Raw genomic sequence first — 22,881 nt, forward strand, 5'->3', positions numbered from 1 at the left:
ATTCTTCACCAAGTTAGATGCTAGAAGTTGGTATTGGACCATTAAGTTGTCAGATGCATCGTCTTACCTCACTACGTTCAATACGCCATTTGATCGTTACAGGTATCTCAGACTCCCTTTTGGACTAAAGTCCTCACAAGATGAGTTTCAGAGAAAGATAGATGAATGTTATGAAGGTCTTGATGGTGTCGTAGCTCTAGTTGACGATATTTTTGTGTTTGGTCAAACTAGAGAAGAGCACGACAGGAATTTGTGTCAAGTTTTTACAAGGTCAAAAGAGAAAGGTGTTAAGCTAAACAAAGATAAAATAGAGGTCGGGTCACAAAGGTCAAGTATTTTGGTCATTTACTTACTTCAGATGGTGTGGGTCCAGACTCTAATAAAGTCTCTGCTATGCGAGACATGAAACCCCCAAAGGAAAAGTCTGAAATAACAAGTCCTCTTAGGATGCTACTTGCCAAAGATGTGATTTTTTCATTGGGATAGTGCCCAAATTGAAGCATTTTACAAGGTCAAGGACCTGATCACTAATAGTCCAAGTCCTGTATTAGCTTACTTTGACCCTCATAAGGTCACCACACTGCAGAGTAATACATCAAAATACGGTCTCGGTGCAACTTTAATGCAAGAAGGCAAACCCATAGCGTTTGCATCTAAGAGCCTCACACAGAGTGAAGTGCAGTACGCTCAGATAGAGAAGGAAATGTCACGCAATTTTGTAGATGAAACATTCCCATGTCTTTCTAAAGACATGGAAGCCCATGTGCACTCGGTACTGACAAACCTCCCTATCAGCGACAGAAAGCTGAACGAGATTGAGAGAGAATCAGATGCTGATGAACAATTTCAGTTACTTAAACACACCATACTTAATGGTTGGCCTGAATGCCATAGAGACTGCCCCCCCCCCCCCTCAAATTATAGAATTTTGGAATCACAGGGATGAACTCACCATCACAGATGGTATCTTGCTTAAAGGTAGAAAATTTTGATTCCCCGCTCCTTTAGAGCTAAAATTCTATAATGTATTCACATAGGTCGTATTGAGAAATCACTTAAAGCTGAACACTACTCGTAAAAGGCATTGTCCGCCATATTTCTATTTCATCGGCGCTATCCCAACAACTCCTATATAAGCCACAGACCTCTTAGCAGTTCAAAGTATTACGCTGTAGAGGTCTCACCTGAAAAGACGTACATCTTATATTGCCGTGTTACTCGGTCGCGATGAAATTTTCAAATTTTACACATTTTTTTTCGAGCCAGGAGAAAAGTAACATCAAATATACAAGTCAATGCATTATTTACAAACAGAAAATGCACATAAAACAAGGAGTAAACTAAAAAAAAATCTAAGACCATGAAATGAATACTACATGTCGGCCACAAGTTTCAAGTGTGCAATCGGGTGTAACGAAATCGAAGGGTTTATATACCTGTGTGACTGTGCCTATTTATGAGTAGTTTTCAGCTTTAAGAGGGCAGGTACGTCAGTATTTTGGCCCACAATTTTGTCTGATATCACTGACTAAGTGTCAAATTGTGATGTTTGTTTGAAAAACAGATACTCAAACCCCAAGCAACCCCTCCAACCACACCCAGTGCTCGATTATCCCTGGCAGATTGTTGCCACAGATTTGTTCTTGTGGGACAACAAAGATTTCCTAATTGTTACCGACTACTACAGTCGACACTTTGAAGTCGTCCAGCTTCAAGATACAAAGAGCAGAACAATTATAATATATGAAGCTTAAAAGTATGTTTGCTAGGTTAGGCATCTCCCAAAAAATAGTGTCTGACAATGGCCCCCAATATTCCTCTCAAGAATTTTTAAGTTTTTTCAAGAGATAATGACTGTATTCATGCAACTTCCTGCGCAAGGCATCCTCAGTCAAACGGTTTAGCTGAGAAGTCAGTGCAAATTGCTAAACGTATTTTTGAGAAAGCTAAACTTGATGACGGTGACCCATACTGAAGTATTCTTGAATATCGAACTACACCATTAGAAGTTGGTAATGCCCCATCAGAGTTCCTCCAAAGTAGACAGTTACGCTCAATTGTACCAACTCTTATTGATCAACTTATACCAAAGGTCATTGACCACCTAAAGTCAAGGTCATGTTAACCGAAAACCATGAACACCAAAAGCAGTATTTTGACAAAGTCAAAACCACTTACCCCTATTGAAGTAGGAGATAGTATTAGATTTGAACAGGATGACAAAACTTGGAAGTCTGCTACTGTGCTTTCAAAAGTGGATGATAGGTTATACGTCATCAATGCCCCTAATGGAGGTACTTACCGTAGGAATAGGCGCCATCTCATGAAAACAAATAAACCTACTTGCAGTTTTGGTGCTAATTTGCCTATTCTGCCAGAGGCTCAAACAGATGACTCAGAGTTAAGTCTCATTAAACACTCGCTAGACAAATCATCATCCCCTTCCCCACATGTTCCAAATTTTGAAAATATGTCAAAAAGGAAAACAAACCCTATATTACATGTACACGCCCAGGTAGAGTTTGTTTCCAAAAATAAAACCATCAATATAAGTTGTGAATGTATGTTAATGAAATTTTAATGAGATTTCTTTACATCAAATCATTCTTCAAACTTTATATTTTATTTCTGATATTTCATATGAATTACAAAAACATCGAAGAAAAGGGAGATGAAACATTATACGTACGAGCTATCTTAGTTCGTTTTATATAATGTTTGTAGTTCGTTTTTGAGTGAATAAAAACGTGGAGACACGCAACTGGTGTTCCTTAATATTTAGTGTTCTATAGGCGGACCTACTGTATGAACATTGAACAAACAACAATAATACAAGAACGACTTCAAAATGAACAAGGTTGTATAATATAAATCTCAAAGAACAAGGACACTTTAGATTGGCATTCGGCAGGAATCTGGGCGCACTCGAAAAGTGAAAATTTTATCTATCTGTCACATGAAATTTTAGCATTCTTTTGACGTATCGGTTCCTGTGAAATAGGAAAGGGAAATATTTTCCTGAAATTGTGTTTTAATTTGCTAAAAAAGAATAACTCAAATTTGGTAGACGAGTCATTTTGTACAAAATGTTACATTTGTAAACACGTTTTTCTTAACATTTGCTATCTCTGGGTCATCTCTCAATAGAAAATGAACTTTTTCGAAAAAAAAATTTCCAATGTGTAAATGTGGTGCTACATTGTTGTTTTAAAATTTCCATCGTGTGTGTAGCGATGATAGTTCAGTACTATGCGTTATCCATCTACTGCAATGGAATCGAAAAACTTTTGGTTCGATATTTACATGAAGTGTTAATTTTTTTTATGCAAGCAATCATTTCTTTTATTAGTTGAATTTTATGTACTGTTATATTTTAAAATGGGTAAATTCTGTTTCTGTTGCACCGAGAGCGAAACTTATTGTTTCACTCTACTGATACTTTAATATACAAATGTAGTTGTAATTGCATTTAACAATACCCTTATAATCTTATAGGTGTTTATTATTTATGTGAACCATTACTGTGTTATACAGTACACATTTAGTAATCATTAAGATACGTGAGCTCAAACAATTTGACAATAAATTAATTGCAAACTAATATTAATAATATTCTCCTATGTGCGTAACTTTGGAAAGTCTGTCCAGTTGTGGTCAGCCCCACAAATCGTGGACAACTAGATTATATACAAATGTTTCGTACAGATGATTCCTGCAGGGGAGTTAACAATGTTTACCCCTCCCTTTATTTCTGGAATAAACATTGCTCGGTACACTTATAATGAATGATATTAAATCTAAAGCTAGTGTGGTCATAAATTTTATAACGTGTATGTGTATTTGAATTGTCCATGTTTACCATTCTCCTAATTTATATAGATGAAACCATAACGTACTTGTAGGGACCTATATACTAATAGAAATTTAATATATACGCGCTGTAAAATTGCACGTATCCCTTTGTATGAATACTTTAAATAACAGAGAAAATATATAGTAAAGATTTGTCCCGAAGGGGCACTTGCTTCCGAGAATTTGAATCTTTGATCCACTCCCCCAAAATTCTATATGGCGTTTCAAGAAGTGACGTTTACAAATAAAAAGTTTTGTTCAGGCTGACTGTAAATGTGATGAATTACATGAAGATTGCAGAGACATTTTACTTGTATGGTGGGTGAAATGGGGTACTGCGCCGTGTTGGTCTTTGGATGTCACCCCTCACCAACTCCACCAGCTGCAACTTGTATTGTAGGGTAGCCTATCCCTCTCTCTGATTTCCCCATCAATCAGGTAATCCAGCAGGTTTCATCTATCTGTAAGCATCCGTGGTTTTCTCTGGAAATTTTCCTTGTCCTCACACTCACTTGAAATAAGAAATATGACGCCATGTTTTTAAAAGATTTTTTTTACCATAGCAACAATATTTGCGACTTACGACAGACAACCCTCTAGCAGTCCCAACCTTGCGACCAACTTTGGTTTAAGTCGCAAGTTGTCTCCAAATCTTGTCGACCAAATCTTGCGACCTTTTGTAAAACGCTACTCAGAGTTTTACATAGGAATACATTGGAAAAAAAATCTTTAAAAATTCTTCTGCTCAAGAACAAAGGTATTATTAGTAATAATAATATGAAAGCATCGTGAGGTAGTGTTAATTATATACCCCCCCCCCCCCCTTGCGAAAACTTTTCAATGCTGAACTGATTTTTGCGTTTTTCCTAACCATTGTGCTCAGGTGAGCGATGTGGCCCATATGCCTCTTGTTTGAATGGGTGGACAGGTTGAAGTTTTTGGAGCAGGTCCATCCCCAAATATCTCTTAGTCCTAACTTGAATTTATATTAATCTCGTGATGCACACTAGCTAGGAAAAAAAATAGTACGAGATTTGCCTTAATTAAAATTACATCTTTCCAAGTGAGTTTCGTAATCTTTAATAACCTCTGTTTAATTTAATGATTTAAAACTGTCACTGTCATCGATAGTATAATCGACAGGTTAACTGAGCTAACTGAGTTAACTCACAAGCGACGGTGCATAATTGTATTTAGACAAACGTGCCTGCTTATTTGGCCTCTTTATTTTAACCAGCGGTTATTTATTTTTTTACTTTGCAAAAAGTTTTCTGGGATTGATTTCGTCTTTAATTACGGATGCCCCTATGTCAGGCGTTTGCACGATAAAGATCCCTCACTGCTCAATGGGCCTGAGTGCCGATTAAAGGTAAAAATTTGAAGCCCTTCACCGGTATATCGTGAAGTCTCTGTATGAGTGAAAAATTCTCGAATGGGACGTAATCAACAAACCATCAATTAATCAATCAAGCTGGAAGTTCCCAAACCAGTTTCACGGTGACAGAATTGCGTAGGAAAGATCTCATCTCCCCGAGTGATTCGGTCTAGCTATGATCTCTGACCCCCTAATAAGTTCATACAGAATTGATAGAATCTTCAATAGCTTCATCTAATAAAAATATTTGCAAATGTTAAATATATATTGAATTTCTTTCTCTTAACTAAATGAGGAGAGTTAATATTATCAACGGCTTAAACGTTGCTTTAATATCACTTCCTTTACTATTTCACCGTTCACGGTAGCTCAGTCGGTAGAGCGCTCTCTTCGTGATGGGGAGGGCGTGAGTTCGAATCTCGGCCAAGACTGACCTACGTCGATACAAAATGGGTAGCAACTGTTCCTTCGCCATGCGCTCGGCACTTTGAAGTGAAAATTGCGTGTCCTTCGGATGAGACCTTAAAAACCGAGGTCCTGCGTCACGGCAGGCGTTAGCACGATAAAGATCCCTCACTGCTCAATGGCCCTAAGTGCCGATTAAAGGTTAAGATTTGAAGCCCTTCACCGGTATATGATGAGGTCTCTATATGAGTGAAAAATTCTCGAATGGGACTTAAAACAACATTCAATCAATCAATCTTTTACTATTTCTAGTCAACTAAAATCATTTAAGAAGATCGTTGCAAAGCCTCTCAAGCTTGATCGATAGAGAATGATTGTTCCTAATGACACTGGGCATATGATCATCTGGACACAATAAAATACCTGATATACATGTATAAACATATAAGCATGGTTTTGCAACCTTGATCTAAATATTAACACCCTGCCATCGAATGAAAAAGGCATTTTCAAAAGGAAAAAAAATACATAAAAACGTTACTCGGAAGGAATAAAATAAATTAATAAAATACGTTTCAAAACATTTTTTTTTCTTTTGCATAAATTCAATTGTTGTTTTTTCTTTTTTCAATCCCTCAAGATATCTTTTTGAAAAGTTAACAAACTTTGAAGTGGTAATCAAGGGCATGATCTGTCTTACAATGATGAATCACTTTTATCAATGAATGATAACTCTTACCCCCCCCCCCCCTTTTTTTTAAATTTATTTTATTATCAAAATGTGACAATAAAAATTTTAAAAAAAATGAAATAACTGTAAGTTTAATTTTCATAGAAGAATGGTTAGATTTAAGATTAGTGCAAATACATATCCTCTGAGTATAATGACGCCGCGCATGGAATCGGGGCCCATTTTGTAAAGTCAAAATAGCGTCATTCAAACGCTTAAAGTGTACTGAAACATTCTAATCAGAAATGCTGACTTTTTTTGCGAGAATCTTTTCTTTCTTTTTTTTTTTTTTGGATTATCTTGTCTTCTTTCATTCTTTTTACACTAATAAATATTTTATTCTGTTGATGACATATTTGTATTTTCCTTAAAAATGGCACATTTGCAAGTAAAACTATTTTTGACGTTACGTTGTCTAAACATGAAAACGTTAAAGCAATATGAGCTGCATTTTTTGAGAATTTTATTCTGTTAAAATGTGATCTTTATGATAAATCAGTATGTAACTTAAAACTTTATGATCAATTAATCTAAAATAATGTATTAAATTGTTTCAGAAGAAAAATTTCTGTACACTGGAATGTATAGTATTGTATAAGAAATCAATATTGTACAGGACGACAATAATGTAATTTTGCTTTAATCAAAGCTTAAAATTAGTTCTTTCTTCACGAATATAAAAAAATAAAAGTTTATAAGTTTCTTCTTTCTGTCATTGAAATAGTTAATTACAAAACTGCAGCAAAAATTTCCGACATCAAATTTGCAGCTCATATTGCTTTAAAAATTGAATGCGTAACAAATAACACTAAGCATCAAATTTTTGCACTGTTTTCTTTGAAAAGGTTTAACTTCTTTCTATTTTCTTACATTAAAATTTATTTATTTGCACATTTTGAAAATAAGATTTTTATCGATAACAAGGCTTCCTCTTTAAACAGAAAAGAGCTCACATCTTTGATATACGTCTTGTGAAATAAAATAATACGCTTATTTTTGTCATATTAACAAAACCGACTAGACACCAAAGTCACTCTACCATCTCTTCAAATACTTGCTTATACCTTTTTCAAACAAACATATGTCTACTTGATTTTCACACTTTATTTCTCCCTTCAGTTTTACCAAAAGAAATTGTTATATGGGAAAATATATTTCCCAAACATTCCATTTCTCCTTGTTACATGTCAAAATCACGGCATATTACGGAATGCTATTATTTTTATAAACACGTCGGAATCGGTCAGTATTGGAAATTTATTAATGAATTTTGTATGACATCATCACAGAACATTGTAGAAGCTTTGTGCAAATTGGCGGAAAGATCCATGTGGCCAAAACGAAAAAATTACTAGCGCCCGTCTTTTTGTGTTACAAGTTACGCAATTACGTTACTCAGTACTATGCGCGACGTCTTTATAGTTTATTATAAAGCACAGACACTCAAAGATATGTAATACACATATTGTATTCAATCATTGCACATTTACCCGCCTTACAAATCCTTTATTATTTAAAAACAAGTTTAAAATTTCCTCGTCAGTAGTAAAGAGATATAATGAGAGATGGAAATACTTTTTCAACTAGCAATATTTTTCATGGAAATAATTCTTTCGACTGGATTCGGTAAGTACATAAAACTTAATTTATCACAAATAAGGAGCCTGATCAAATGCATTTCTTTTCATTGATGAAATTTCTCCTGGTTTACATGTGTTTGACATTCATTTTGACAGCTCAGAAGAAAAAGAAGTGTAATATGTAATTAATGAATTTTTCCCACATATAACAAAACAGTTGCATTTATCCTTTTTTTCCAAACAAAGAGGTAATTATTTGGTAGAGTTAGAGATTGAAGTTTAAACATCACTTCTTTAAAATATATATATATATATATATATATATATATATATATATATATATATATATATATATATGTTAAACAAATAACTGAACTGTTTCAGTTGTGAATATTTAAAGTAAAAGTGATGAAAAAATAGAATTGTCATACCATATTCCACTTGGAAAGTATACACATTCAAACACATGAGTATATCAGCCTTTTTTACAGGTTTATTGAAGAATTTAAAGCCGACACGGTAAAATCATTGCTCAGTTTCCAATCACAAACTTCTCCCAAAACAATGTTTTTATGGCATTATCCACAAACATCTACTATTTTAAGGAATATTTTCTTATAGAAATTTTCATTATGTGAGAAATAAAACGAATTTCGATAGGGTAATTGTTATCATAATTTTATGACAACAACGGTTCTCCTCCGCGTGTGTTCTTTAAAGTACAAATCAATTGAATTTCAAAGAAAATAAATTCATGTAAAAGACATTTAAGTAACTCTACTCGTTCTACCAATTGTTACTAGCAGACCATATGCTTGATACAAAAGCCATCACAGTAAATAAAATATAATGTTAAGTCGTTTGCTTACTGGCGTTTATCATACATTTTTTACACATTGAATTGTCTATGAATTTTTCCGTTTGTCCGATCATGACAGAAAGCACACTATGGGTGTGACCGGTTGAAGGATTCTTACTCCTCCATGGCACGTGATCCTACCACCGATGTGTTTAGAGACTAAGTTTTCTCTGCTCCCGAGTTTAATTGATTTAGTGTGCTTTTGAGCTTTATAACTGTTCGTCATCTTCATATTTTAGTTTATACATGTTAGTACGAAGCATAGAAAATTGAGCTATTTTTTACGCAATGATAAAGGACTCATAACTATGGCAAAGAACACACAGGTTATAGTTATCATACAAAGGTTTTTTTTTTTTTAAATGTCCAGTTAGCGTGTGGTTTTCAACATCTATGGGCAGTGTTCCCACAAGTACTTTTTTTTTTACATTTAAATAAGTCTTTCTGCAAGATTATCATACGAAATATTAATGCATGACCAATTTGGTCTAACCATTAGACCTTGCGCAGCTGTGTTAAAGCTTCCCGAAGCTTTAAAATGCGTTCAAACCAAAATATAGTATTGCAAGGTCGGATTTAATCTTAATTTCAAGTTATGTATTTAAGGTTTCCTCGGCTATATTTTAACTATTTGTTATGATATTACATGAAAGTTGATCACGTAACGGTCGTTTATAATTTTTGATTGATTAACTGTTTATTGTTTTACGTCCCTTTCGAGAATTTTTCACTCATATAGAGACGTCACCATATACCGGTAAAGGGCTTTAAATTTAGACTTCACTCGGCTCTCAGGGCCATTGAGCAGTGAGGGCTATTTATCTTGCCAACGCCTACCGTGACACGGGGCCTCGGTTTTTAAGGTCTCATCCAAAAGACCCGGAACTTTCACTTCAAAGTGCCAAGCGCGTGGCGAAGGAACGGTTGCTGCCTATTTTTTTTTTTTTTTATCGACGTAGGTCAGTCGCGACAGTGATTCGAACGCACAACCATCCGATCACGCAGCAAGCACTACCCCGACTGAGCTACCGTGACTATTATTTTTGAAGTGGTTCACATAAATCGCTTTAGTGCAGCCGATTAACACGACAAACCTTTTTCTCAATTATTGTCTAAAATCAATAATATTATATTTTTGTAAGTATTTTGAATACGCGAAGTTTCAAAAAATCTTTATTGATTTGGGAACTGAGAGTCAAAATATAATCGCCATCCCAGTCACGGAAACATCGGCAGCCAGTTTTGGAACTAAAATATGGCCAACTACTGTTCGTAAACAGCGTTGATTCCGTATATTGGAACCCTAGAGAAATAGCACATGGTTTCCATAATAATTGTCGAAGGCTAATTAATTGGTCCTTTTATTCATGCATATACTTTGCTTGCCAGCAAAAATGTAATAAAATATGTCAAATAATTAAATAAATGACCAACTTTGCATCACTCTGGGTATGAATATTGGAGCCAGTGGTTATATTTTTCAAAGAACTGGGTACGTTACGTATAACAGGGCGGCCCTGTCTCCAACTTTGATTTCAGTTTTTTACGAACATGCCTACGATGTGTCCTTTCAAAATCATTTTATTTTTTTTTTAAATTATCACAAACCCTTTTACTGTCAGTGGTCTCTAAAATGGGGAGTTTTCTTTAGAAATTACAAATTTTGGTGTGAAAACGTCATCACGGCGTTACTGATTTTAACGTTACGTTAAAAAAAAATCTGTAAATTCTCTGAACCGGAAACTATTTACTTTAACCTGCCTTTTGTTCCAGAAAACAATTTTGAACTTTTATTTCACACAATCACTTTTTATGTTAAAACCACAAGAGGAGACCGGTTATAAGACTCATAATTGATGAGGCCATTCCAAGTTTTTTCTTTGTTTAACGTCCATCCTAAATTCGAAAACCTATCTTCCTATCCGAGAAAACACATAAACCAAAAGGGGAAAACACAACATATTCAGAACATTACTAGAATTTCTTATTATCATTTGAGACATCTCCTCTCCATAAAACTAAGTTAAACTACTAGTTTATTGAAACAAAAAAAAATTTAATACACCACCTAAAAAAGAGAGATGTCAATCCCAAAAGAGTAAAATGCATTTCAGAGATTCTTATTTGTTGATTTTAATTTGAGTTAACTTTGTGTTTGCGTTTCAAAGCTTTGTATTGATCAATTTTAATTTGTGTTTGTTTTTAATTTCTTAACCTCAAAACCAAATCGTCCGCGTACGCTGCACATAGAAAAAAAAGCTTGGAATGGCCTTATCATAACATAATCGTTACAGAGCTTGGAAAAATTTGCTTCAAATAAAAACCGTGAATCTCCGAAGGCTTTTAAAGAAGGGTGTGCGATTTGTTTAGATCATTTTTCGATGCACAAACTATTTTATATAGCCAATGCTAATAATTTAATTTTAAAGACAAACACACTACTTTGCATGTACATACTCATTATTTGATTAACAAAATCGAAAATTACGTGCCTAAATCTGCGTAGTGAATTCGACAGGAAGGGATTCAGAAGCCTGTAGTACACTCTAACGGGCATAATTCCCTAAAACTAAAAGTAAAAAAAAAATATAAAGATATGATATTGTGTGTATGATTTACATATGGAGTTTATCCACGTCAGCTATGGAAATCTGCGCGTGTCGTCTTTAAAGCAATGCAGCATGAAGCGGCAGACACTTGCATTAATATCGATCAGTAAAAGATCGATCAACGGTCACAGTCGAGTTGGGAGCCAAACGAAATTGGAAAGGGATGTATTTAGTTTTAAATCAAATTTTTGATATAATTTTTTATTGGTACTCATTACAGTACATGTATAACTTGATTATCAGTAACCCCCCCCCCTCCCCCACATTTCTATTTACATAGAGACAAAATACAAATATCGAAATGCAGAATAACAGAACACTCAGATAGAAGAATCAAAATTCACTTTCACGTCCCTTTTTATAAGCTACATAGAGAATTTATTTCTAGTTCAGTTATCAAATTATACGAAATCTGATGTTATTTTGTTACTTGTGAAAACAATAGCAAAACACGTCGCAGTGCTTTTTATAGATTTATCCTTGTCATTCCCGGATTATAACACTTAGTCTAGCTTGATTATGTTTCTTTTTCAGTCTAGTGTCTGATTAAAAAAAAATCTTTAGAAATATATCTAAAAAACTGCTGACATGAATTGCGAGACGATACATCTAGTCATCTACTAAGACTAAAACTGCATAGAAATAGATAAAGATTTTCTTTAGAACTCCTCCCTATGTTTACATTTTACACAACCATAGGTAAGATATTTGATATATTTCGGTGACAATTATAATTTTATCACTTCCTTTGGATACATTAACTCTCTGGGGCATTTCCTTCGCAATTCTGTGCATTTGTCCTTGTAGTAACGATAAAATACTTTTAATTTTTTTTTCTGGAACGGATTATCATCATATAGACGGACGTTGAATCTTTAAAATTCAGAGATAATGTGCACCGTTTTCACAGAGGCGATATTTTAAAGGATGCTCCTCCAGCCCCGATGAACATTGGAATACTGAACATATTTCCTATGAAATATATTATTATTATTTCATGGATAATCTGGATAAAGTCCTTTAAAAAAAACTCGCTTACTTCAAGATTAACAATAATGTACATGTAGTTAATATGTACATTTGGTTTTTATACAGATAAATAGGGATGGGTATCGGCACAAATTTCGTATCGTGATATATCACGATTTTTTCCCAAAAATATCACGATAAATCGTGATATTTTTACACGCATTTTTTAATACAATTTCAAATGAATTTCCATAATATTTCTTAAAAATATGCTATAAAAACATAACTTTACTTTTTAAATTTTCATTTATTTAATATAAAGCATGTTTTGATGCCGTTGTTTAACTGTTTTCAACATTTTTTACACTTCCTCTTATTGTCATTCAATAAATGAATAATTTATAGTTATGTACCAAATACCGGTATTTTAGTCTCCGCATCACGATACGTACATGTATCACGCAATAAAAAATCGCGATATACCGGTATACCGATAAAATCGCGCATCCCTACAGATAAATATCTATGGAGTAATCTTTTTGTTTTCATTTCAAGACTTTGGAATGCCTTAAAAATATATTAGGAAAATAATTTCTGAAAAAAAAATAATCGAGTTAAACCATCGATTATGGAGCGGAAAGGGGGGGGGGGTGTCTTGTCCACAAGTAATGCAAGATTGTTTTTGTATTTCTTACAGAACTGAGAAAGATAATCTTTATTTATAGACAATAAAAAAGGTTGATTGTATCATGTTTCACTTAAATTTTCGTAGAAAATGCCGAAATCGTACGTCACTGTATACGTTTTTTAAAGTCTTATAAACTCGATAATCTAAAATTCGTTGTAAATTATTAATTAAACCCGATTTTACTTTAAAACACTGATGTCAATATTCCGATCAGCATGATAAATTTATATATAATTAATAAGTGTAAATACATGTAAGAACTTTTCCATTCCCAGCTGCTGAACTTCAATAAGTAAATGTAGGTCGGCAGTGGCATATTTAGAAGTATTTAGTCACATATAAAACACTAGCTGATTATGCGATTAAACACTAGAATCCTTTCTGACATAATTAATTTTGTCAAATAAAAATCTGCAACAATACAGTGACAAGGATAACAAGTTTTGAAAAGAAATGTTCAAATGGTGACTGCTATACGCCAAGCTTCCCATCTACCTCCCCCTTTCCCCGCCCCAATCATTAGCTATTGTCTTTTGATATTCATGAATCCCAGACATATAAAAAATGAAAACGAATAAAACTACTTAAGAAAGCTGCTGATTTTCAAAAAAAAAAATCTTTTCTTGAAGTCAAATAAAGTCAGTGTCCACTATGAAGACGCCCGTTTTAATTTGAGGTACATGGAGGATTAAATGTAAATTAATTGTCTGAACCATCCCAACTTATGTCGTTAAATTACTTTTTCACGCTGTAAATATTGATTGAATATTTATCATAGTTGCGAAGACTAAAGAATTTGTTTCAAGTCCATATTTTCAACATGACTGCTCTTTGTGACGTCATTTTTTAAATGCATTGCGTCATTAATTTACATGTAATGTCCTATATATAATAAATTTCTCTGAGAAAGGTTTATATGATTTGCATATAAAATTGTTTTAAATTAATTTTTTTCAAATACAGAATTGAACTTAAAAGACAATAAAAAATTAATAAAGCCTTGCCTTCAGATATAGAATTAAACAATTAATTTCTTTAAAAATATAAATTTTATTGTGGAGAAAAGGTGACGTCTATCCAAAAATGCAGTATTTTTTACTTCATTTTTTTTTTGTAAACACGGATGTGGCCGCATTTTTGTAAGGTTATTTTTTCTCTTTAATATTACAAATAGTAGTATATTTGTTCTTTCTGCAAACATTTCGCATCCATACTCGAATGCGGCCATATCGAAATATAGACTTGAAGAGGAGGAAAACGTCCAAAATAGGGAATATTAGACCGGTTTTGAACGTTATATAAATGAAAGGGCACGTGAGTTGAGAAAAGTTTATTCCTATTTCACACACGGGGAAACCTTAAAAGTTTATTGACACAATTGATAAAATGTAATCGTGCGTTTAATTTTTGCCGATTTTACAGGGCCGAAAATCGGTCTTAACGTACCCAGTTCTTTTGCTAGAAGTGGCAATGAACTGTAAAAAATTAATTCATGACAATTACACCCTTCTTCACGATAAGTCTGGTCCACACACTTTAGACATGTATGACCTATTATTAGAACAGAGGTTTTGGTTTTTGTTCCCTACATACCAATAATTTAATCATGAAATATATGGAGATAACGAGCAGTAATCTGAGCTGACTATATGGAGAAATGGTGTACATTATGCTTATTTTCATAGCTAACATATTGTATTTAACATGGCGGTTTCTAATCAATGCACTATACAAAGAAAAAAAATTAAAAACAGAGAAAGAAATGTCATCAATTCGGAATAACTTCTTCCTCATATCGTTCTATCTTTTATTGTGTCCTGGGCCAAAATGCACTCTTTTGTTTACAAAATGACATAAAGGTAATATTGTTCCTTTTTTTTGGCTTTTGAAAATCTGAAGCGAATCTTCATTACATTGATATAGAAAATGTGAACTTGGGACGCTTTTTTCAAGTTAATTTAAAAATATTTCTTATTTTCGGACAAAGTTCTTCCTCATATGACATGATGTTGTGTAAGTTGTACTTTTGGTTTCCGAAAATAAATCATTAGATTAAAAATAATAAGATAGATCCCTTTGAACTTGAAAATCACATCTAGGCCAAAAGAACAAGGTACGGTTTCAATACAAATCTTACCCTGTGTTTTTCTTAAAAATAAAAGTGATGTAAAAAATTAAAACTTGTGCTTTTTGAATTATTGAAATTCCATGCAGAAAGATCATACAAATCTTTTTTCTCACATGACCTTCCAAATGCTAATTGTGACGTCATAAACTTGTGCATTTTCCCGTATTTTCTTAAAAAGTTGCAGAAGACACCAATTTTCAATCGAATTTTCTTTCAGATAATATTGTCCACAGGCATCGTCCACAAAGATTTTGAGATATGTGATTTTTCAACGAATTTTACACAACATATCTAAAAATTAACGTGGGCGACGGCTGTGGACACTATTTTCTTAAGGAAAATAACCCTTGAATGGGTCATTTTGAGGCTTTTTTCTGTTTAAAATAGAGAAATGCATCAAATTAATGACGTCATATATCCAGAATGGTACTCCATCATGCTATATTCTTTCCTGATTTATTACAGTCATATACTCAAACTAATATTTAAGCCAGTTTCAAAACTTTTTGAAAACATTAAATTTTTAGGGCACAATAAAGCTAAAACCATACCTTCTTCTTTAGTGAATGAGCCTCCAAATGGGGGAAATGCAGTTGTTTATGGCCTGGGAAAAGATTACACTTGACTGTTGACATAGCGTGAAGACAATATGATCAAATTTAATATATGTTTTATTTTAATCTTCAAAAAAAGTTAATAATTTAATTATGTGGATTTTTAGAACTATCACAATAGTATTGAATATTAATTAGTAAGGTCACGTGATCATTAATTCATGAATAACGTGTACAGCAGTTTTCTATATGCAGTTCAATAATATTTTTTGATCACAAGTTATCCGTCTACCGTCCGTCCATCTGTCTGACTATCTGTAAACTTTTCCGATTTTCAACTTCCTATCAAATACAAATGGACTTATTTTAATCAAAGTTTGAACAAAGCATCCTTTGGTAAATGGGAATTTAAATTGTTAAAATGGAGGGATAAGCTCGTTTTCAAGGAGAGATAATTAAGAAAAGAGTAAAAGTATGGTGGAGTCATCTTGTCAAGAATCACAGAGAAGGTGAAACTAATATGGAAGCTTTCTGAAGAAGTGTAGATTCTTATTTGTCCAAATCATGGCCTTCAGGCGTACGATTGGAGAACAATAAAGATTGATGTTTTGTTTGCTTATTGTTTAACGTTCCTCGAGAGAATTTTTCACTCATATGGAGACGCCACCACTTGCCGGTGGAGAGCTGAAAATTTTTGACCTTTACTCGGCACTTAGGGCGATTGAGCACTGAGGAATCTTTTTCGTGCCAACACCTACTGCGACACGGGACCTCGGTTTATACGGTCTCATCCGAAGGACCGGTCTCCACGTCCCACAGTGGGAGAGATTGAAATATATAAGGAAAATCTTAATAAATACTCTTCTCAAAAACCATTAGACCACAAAGTTCAAACTTATATGGAAAGTTTGTGAGGTTGGAAAAAATATTTTATATGTCTTGTTTTCTAGAATCACTAGGCCAGAAAAAGTGAAACATTCGAAATCATTCTGAGGTAGTAAAGATTCTAAATTGATAAAATCATGGTCCTCGGCGCGCTAGGGGGTGGGGGTCGGGGGTAGGGCTTGGCCACAACAGAAAACTACCTATCAATGAAATATTTTATAGAAATCTTTAAAAATCTCCGTGTCAAACACCAGAAACCCTTGACAACCAGAAAAAAAAAAATGAAAATTACATGAAATAATTCCTGTGGTTGAAGGATGAGGGGTTGGGGACAAAATGTATATGTGATGCACTGCAGTGCCCCCGTACATCACGGTGAAGAAAAAAAATTATCATGAAATCAAGTCATGATCAAGCTTCAGGGTCAAGAGATAAACACTTGTTGATAAGAAAGCCCTAGCACCATCCATTCAAAAGATAAGCAAAAAACTTTTTTAAAAATTAGGTAAATTTTTCAGGTCAAGATCAAAAATATTTGTACCCAAGAAAACAATTTGTCTAAAGAAATGCATATGAGATACTTCTGACCATTCAAAAGTTATGGCTAAATTTAAAGTTTTTCAAAAGGTGGCCAATTTCAAAAGTCAATTGCAAGGACAAAGGATCAAAAGTATTTGCTTCATGAATATTCTTGTCATTATTAATACGGATGTGAAGTATAAATGCCCTAGCAAAAACCGTTCAAAAGTTAAAAAGTAGGTTAGAGTTTGGAAAAATTTTGAATAGTGGATCGATCTGCAATGTCGAAGACGAGAAAGTACGTGTAAATTTGTTTTTTACCCAATTAAAATTCTCAAGGAATATACACCTATAAACTATGAAAACCTTAGCTTCAACCATTCAGAAGTTATGATCAAGGTTAAAGTTTTTGCGATAAAAACAGACAGTCAGACGGAAAGACAGATTTACAGGGAAAAAGCTATATTCTTCAGAAGTTTAGATAACGGGGACATTAAAAACGAGAGACCCACGGGCCGTATAGGTCAACTGAGTATCATATAACAACTTTTGCACAATTGAATTTGGTTTGTGTTGACGTAGAGGCTATGAAATTCAACATTTTGAAAGAGGCACCATTGTTCATCTTAATTATATACTTAGCATGCTTAGTTTGATTACTTAATACCCAGAGGCAGAGCAGAGGAACAAAGAAAAAATGCATCTCCACTATAGAATCTGTAGTGCCCAACCCCACAGAACCCCCTGACCCTTGGGTCACACATTTAACAATTTAGAGAAGGCACCTTGCACATCATTAATGTTTGTTTAATATCAAAGAGCAGATTTCCAAGCATTAATTCATTTTCAGTGTATAATCATTAGAGCCCCCCCCCCCCACCACCACCACCACCACCAACACCACCCCGTACCTTTGACCCAAGGGCCTTGAAATTCACAATTCTGGAAGAAGCACCCTAGTCCATTATAACTATATACTTCGATCATCAGTATAATACTCTGGAACAGAGGAGATTTTCAAAGGATTAATGCCTTTTCACTATATAATCAATACAGCCCCGCTCTAAGCCTAGAACCCCTGAGCCAGGGTCCACGAAATTCACGATTTTGGAAAAGTCACCTTTGCTAATCGTAACTCTGCACTTAGTTTATTAGCTTAATACGCAGGAGCAGAGGAGAAGATTTTAAAGGAAATAATGCATTTTCACTATATATTCAACAGAGCCCCACCCTAGCACCAGAACCCCTAACCCTGGGGCCATGAATTTCACAATTTATCTAGAAGGACCAATGCTTATTACAATCATTGCTTGGTATTCAGGAGTAAAGAAGAAGATTTTTAAAGATTGCATTAATTTTGATGGTTTTAGCCCCACCCCTCAGCCCCCCCCCCGGGGGGGGGGAGGGGGCAGGGTAATGAATTTCACTTTTTTTTCTTTTTTACCCATAGATGCTTTATATCAAAGTTGGTTGAAATTGGTTTAGCCCTTTCAGAGAAGAAGCTGAAAAAGTACAATTAATGTTAACGCACGACGACAGACGAAAAAAGATAGCAATAGGTAACCTGAGTGACTCAGGTGACCTAAAACCCCTAAAAATCAGTAACAAGCATATAAAAAGAAAAACACTCTAGAATAAAATTCAATTAAGCACATTTTAATTTCCTTAAATCCATTACCGGCAGAGCGCTCTCTTCGTAATCGGGAGGTCTTGAGTTCGAATCTAGGTCGCGACTGACCTAAGTCGATAAAAAATGGGTAGCAACTGTTCCTTCGCCATGCGCTCGGCATGTTGAAGTGAAAGTTGCGGGTCCTTCGGATGAGTCCTTAAGAACAGAGGTCTTGTGTCTCGGTAAGCGTTGGCATGATAAAGATCCCTCACTGCTCAATGGCCCTGAGTGCCGAATAAAGGTCAAAATTTGAAGCCCTTCAATGGTATATGGTGAGGTCTCTATATGAGTGAAAAATTCTCAAAGGGGACGTAAAACATACAATCAATCAATCAACAATAAATCCATTACCGTCGGAGGATTGGATTACGCTGCAGCAAAACATTGGATGAGCAGCTGCCCTTTTATTGAAAATTTTCATAATTTTTTAAAGAAAAAAAACATTAAGGTTAAGAAAAAAAGTTGAGTAGTGGTCTTCCCCTTTCCACTTTTCCCACTGATACTACATGTCTAAACCCACTTTCAATTCGTCTATCATATTTTGAAATCGTCAAAAAGAGAACTTATTTGTTTACATAATTGTCTTGTTTGTCCGAACGAATAGTACATTTTTTTTCAAAAAAAATATTAAATTCATCTAAACAAATATATATATATATACAATGTATATATATATATATATATATATATATATATATATATATATATATATATATATATATATATATATATATATTTGCTTCAAGGACATTTTTTTCCAATTTATAAAAAATTCCCAATTTATAAAATTAATGATCGTCGTAGATTTCTGTTAATTTTTAAGTTTTCAAGACTCCAAAACTGCAAAATGTCTAGTCGTACAACATAAAAAATGCAATAAAATGTATTTGCTTAAAATGAAATTTTGCTGTATATAAAAACTAAAGTAGATTGTTTATATGTTAACCCAAACTACATTTAATTACTGAAAATAAAGCTATCTCTGAAAAATTATCTAAATTGATGCTTATTCCAAATTAAATATATATACAAATAGTAAGTAGGTGTATTCCGTTAATATATTTTTATTAATTCAATCTCCTATGAAAGAATACTTTGTCCTTCATAGATAAGTTATCAGAAGGTAAAAGAGCCACACAGTCCACAACAGCACCATGTTATCCTCCCTGTGGTGCAGATAAAGCTGTTGATGGCGACAGAAACACGTGTATGAAGGACACCGCTATAGGCAAAAGATCTCCAGAAAAATCCGTATGGTGGACCGTAGACCTCGGTGGAAATCACAGTATTTACAGCATCAGTATAGATTTCAAAGACTATGGAGTCTACGGTATAGTTTCTTTTGTATATTTACGTTTCTTACAGGCTCATCGTTATTATCCCGCCACCCAAGCTGCATGAAACAATGTCTTAGCCAGAGGACACAGGTTTTGTTTGTTTGTTGTTTAACGTCCCTCTCGAAAATTTTTCACTCATATGGAGACGCCACCACTTGCCGGTGAAGGACTGCAAATTTATACCTATGCTCGGCACTCAGGGCCATTGAGCAATGAGGGATCTTTTTCGCCAACACCTACTGCGAAACGGGACCTCGGTTTACACGGTCTCATCCGAAAGAGCTGTCTCCACGTCCCGCAGTGGATTCGAAGCCACGACGTAAGGATCAACTCCTTACTTCGCGACTCTAGAGCAGACCCTCTAACCACTGCGCTACGCGGGCGACGAGGACACAGGGAAAGATTACTGAAACAATATGTGTGGACCCTAGTTCCTAAACAGGCCCTTAGTATTCATTGTTTTACAGAAGTATGCCGTCTCTTAGATTTTTTTTACAGTGACCTAAAGGACATGAATATTTAAATTGATTTTTTGAAAGAAATATTAATTAGCCATTTATATAACCTTTTATTAGAAAAAAAATCTATTCATAGATAACAGGTTGTCGACATGCACTTTGGCGTTTGCTGACCACATGAAGTGGGAAGAGGTTCTTATGCAAGAGTAATGCCGAACAAAGATTATAATCTTCAAAAAATAAAAAAAATCCAAGTGAATATATATAAAGTGATTATAAAAACGTACATATTTTACTATAATTAAAAATAAAATACTTATGCGTTTAGTTAAGAGAATTTTTTCTACATTTATGTATATGCCACCCACATTCTTCTGAAGCAAATTCACTTTTAGAAATATTCTGATTTCCGAAAATTATCTGATTGGGTTTAATGTGAAGCCAATACAGCACATATCTTTGGATTAAGGTTTTGCCAAAGGTCAACATGTCCAAAAATTTATTTTTACAATAGCTCAAAAACTATGTGGTTTATAGTTAAAACTTTTACAGATTATAATTTTATCATTGATTAACAGATAGAAAGATTGCCTTTGCTGAAAAGGTCATTGTATCGGACATAGAACTTTCGAAATGATGACTTTAAACTAGATTGCCGATATTCTTGTTTCATCAACTTGTTTGTCAATAACTTACCTCGTTTTAGAAATTGCTCACACCTAGAGCATGCAATGGCGTATCGAATTAACTGAGAGATATAAACCCCGTATACAGGTGATAGGGATATATTGCTGCATAAGTAAGGGAAGTTGACGTTTGAAAAGTTAAAGTCATCACGGTTATCATAAAGCTTTGTTGTTAGATTGCCATTAACGTCTTTTTCTGTCGCCCGCGTGGCGCAGTGGTTAGAGCGTCTGCTCTAGAGTCGCGAAGTAAGGAGTTGATCCTTACGTTGCGGGTTCGAATCCCACTGTGTGACGTGGAGACCGGTCCTTCGGACGAGACCGTATAAACCGAGGTCCCGTGTGCAGTAGGTGCTGGCACGAAAAAGATCCCTCACTGCTCAATGGCCGTAAGTGCCGAGTATATCACAAAATTTGCAGCTCTCCACCGGCAAATGGTGGCGTCTCCATGAGTGAAAAGGACGTAAAACAACATACAAACAAACAAAAAACGTGTTTTTCTGATAAAATATCCAGATAGGAAACAGATGTGTCAGACTCTCTGTGGTATCTCAAGTCCACTGGGATATATCGTGTCGATATAAGAATGGGAATAACCATTGTTAGTTGACAATACATCATCGATATATGTAAAAGTCGAGTTGAAGGCCACAGCAAGTGTTTTCTTCTCTTCACGTAAAAGATTTTGAACAAATTCTGCTTCATATGAATACAAAATAGTTCGGCTAATAACGGGGCGCAATTGGTACCCATGGGAATTCCAACAGATTAATGAAAGACCTGCATGGTCTCCAAAAACCACAAACATGCCAAAAACCAAAGTCTCGACCTCCCTTGAGGGGAAAGAAAAATAAGAGCAATAAATTTCATCACATCTCCTCCCTTTCCTTTCACCACATAAAATTTTGAATTAGTATAATTACTAAGATTGAGTCTACATGTAATGTGTTGTCTTCTCTTGCAAAATTCAATCAGCACACTTGACAAGTACACGTACAAGCATAATATATCAATTTATCAGGTCGGAATGTTCAAGGTTCACAAACTATAAACAATAGCCTGTAAATACCCTCCAAATATCTATTGCTTTACTTGTACAATTGCAGAAATAAATCTTACAATTATCACTAGCAAAAATGTCCTCATCGACCGTTTCGGGTATTTTTGTCTACTTTCTGTTTCAGCTTGCAAGCAATCAGCCTCATGTTAATATTTAGATTTAAAAAAGTCGCTTCAGTCTATAATCGACAGCAGAATTGACATGCTGGTGATGTTAATGGAGTCACGAGTTTCCTAACTTTCCTGTGGACCATTATAACTACCTGCGTGTTGTAATGTCTGCCTGTTATGCCCGAAACCTGAACTAGGGACAACACGTGTGTTCAGTTTCACAACTTTAATAGTAATCATATAATGTATCACGAACCCGATCAAATAAGCATCAAATAATCATATGTTACATCTCCCTTTCTTTAGAAAGATTAATTAATACAAAAATGAAATCAAAATTCAATTCAAATACATACATGAAATGAAATTTGACTTATCAAATAGAAATTCAGTTAATCGTCAATGTTCAAT

General features: G+C 34.4%; 1 protein-coding gene across 1 annotated transcript in view; it reads left to right on the forward strand.

Annotated features, from left to right (window-relative positions):
• The first annotated feature begins 2,134 nt into the window (after positions 1–2,134).
• Positions 2,135–22,881, forward strand: part of LOC133193209 (multiple epidermal growth factor-like domains protein 10) — a 39,387-nt gene continuing 18,640 nt past the window's right edge. Inside the window, exons 1-2 of the mRNA XM_061329175.1 lie at positions 2,135–2,294; positions 19,931–20,152. Coding sequence (XP_061185159.1) covers positions 2,135–2,294; positions 19,931–20,152 — 382 coding nt within the window. The remainder of the gene's footprint in view (positions 2,295–19,930; positions 20,153–22,881) is intronic.

The sequence above is a fragment of the Saccostrea echinata genome, unplaced genomic scaffold (assembly GCF_033153115.1).
Source record: "Saccostrea echinata isolate AGI-Se365-2 ecotype Australia unplaced genomic scaffold, CSIRO_AGI_Sech_v1 ptg000027l, whole genome shotgun sequence".
Classification (NCBI taxonomy): domain Eukaryota; kingdom Metazoa; phylum Mollusca; class Bivalvia; order Ostreida; family Ostreidae; genus Saccostrea; species Saccostrea echinata.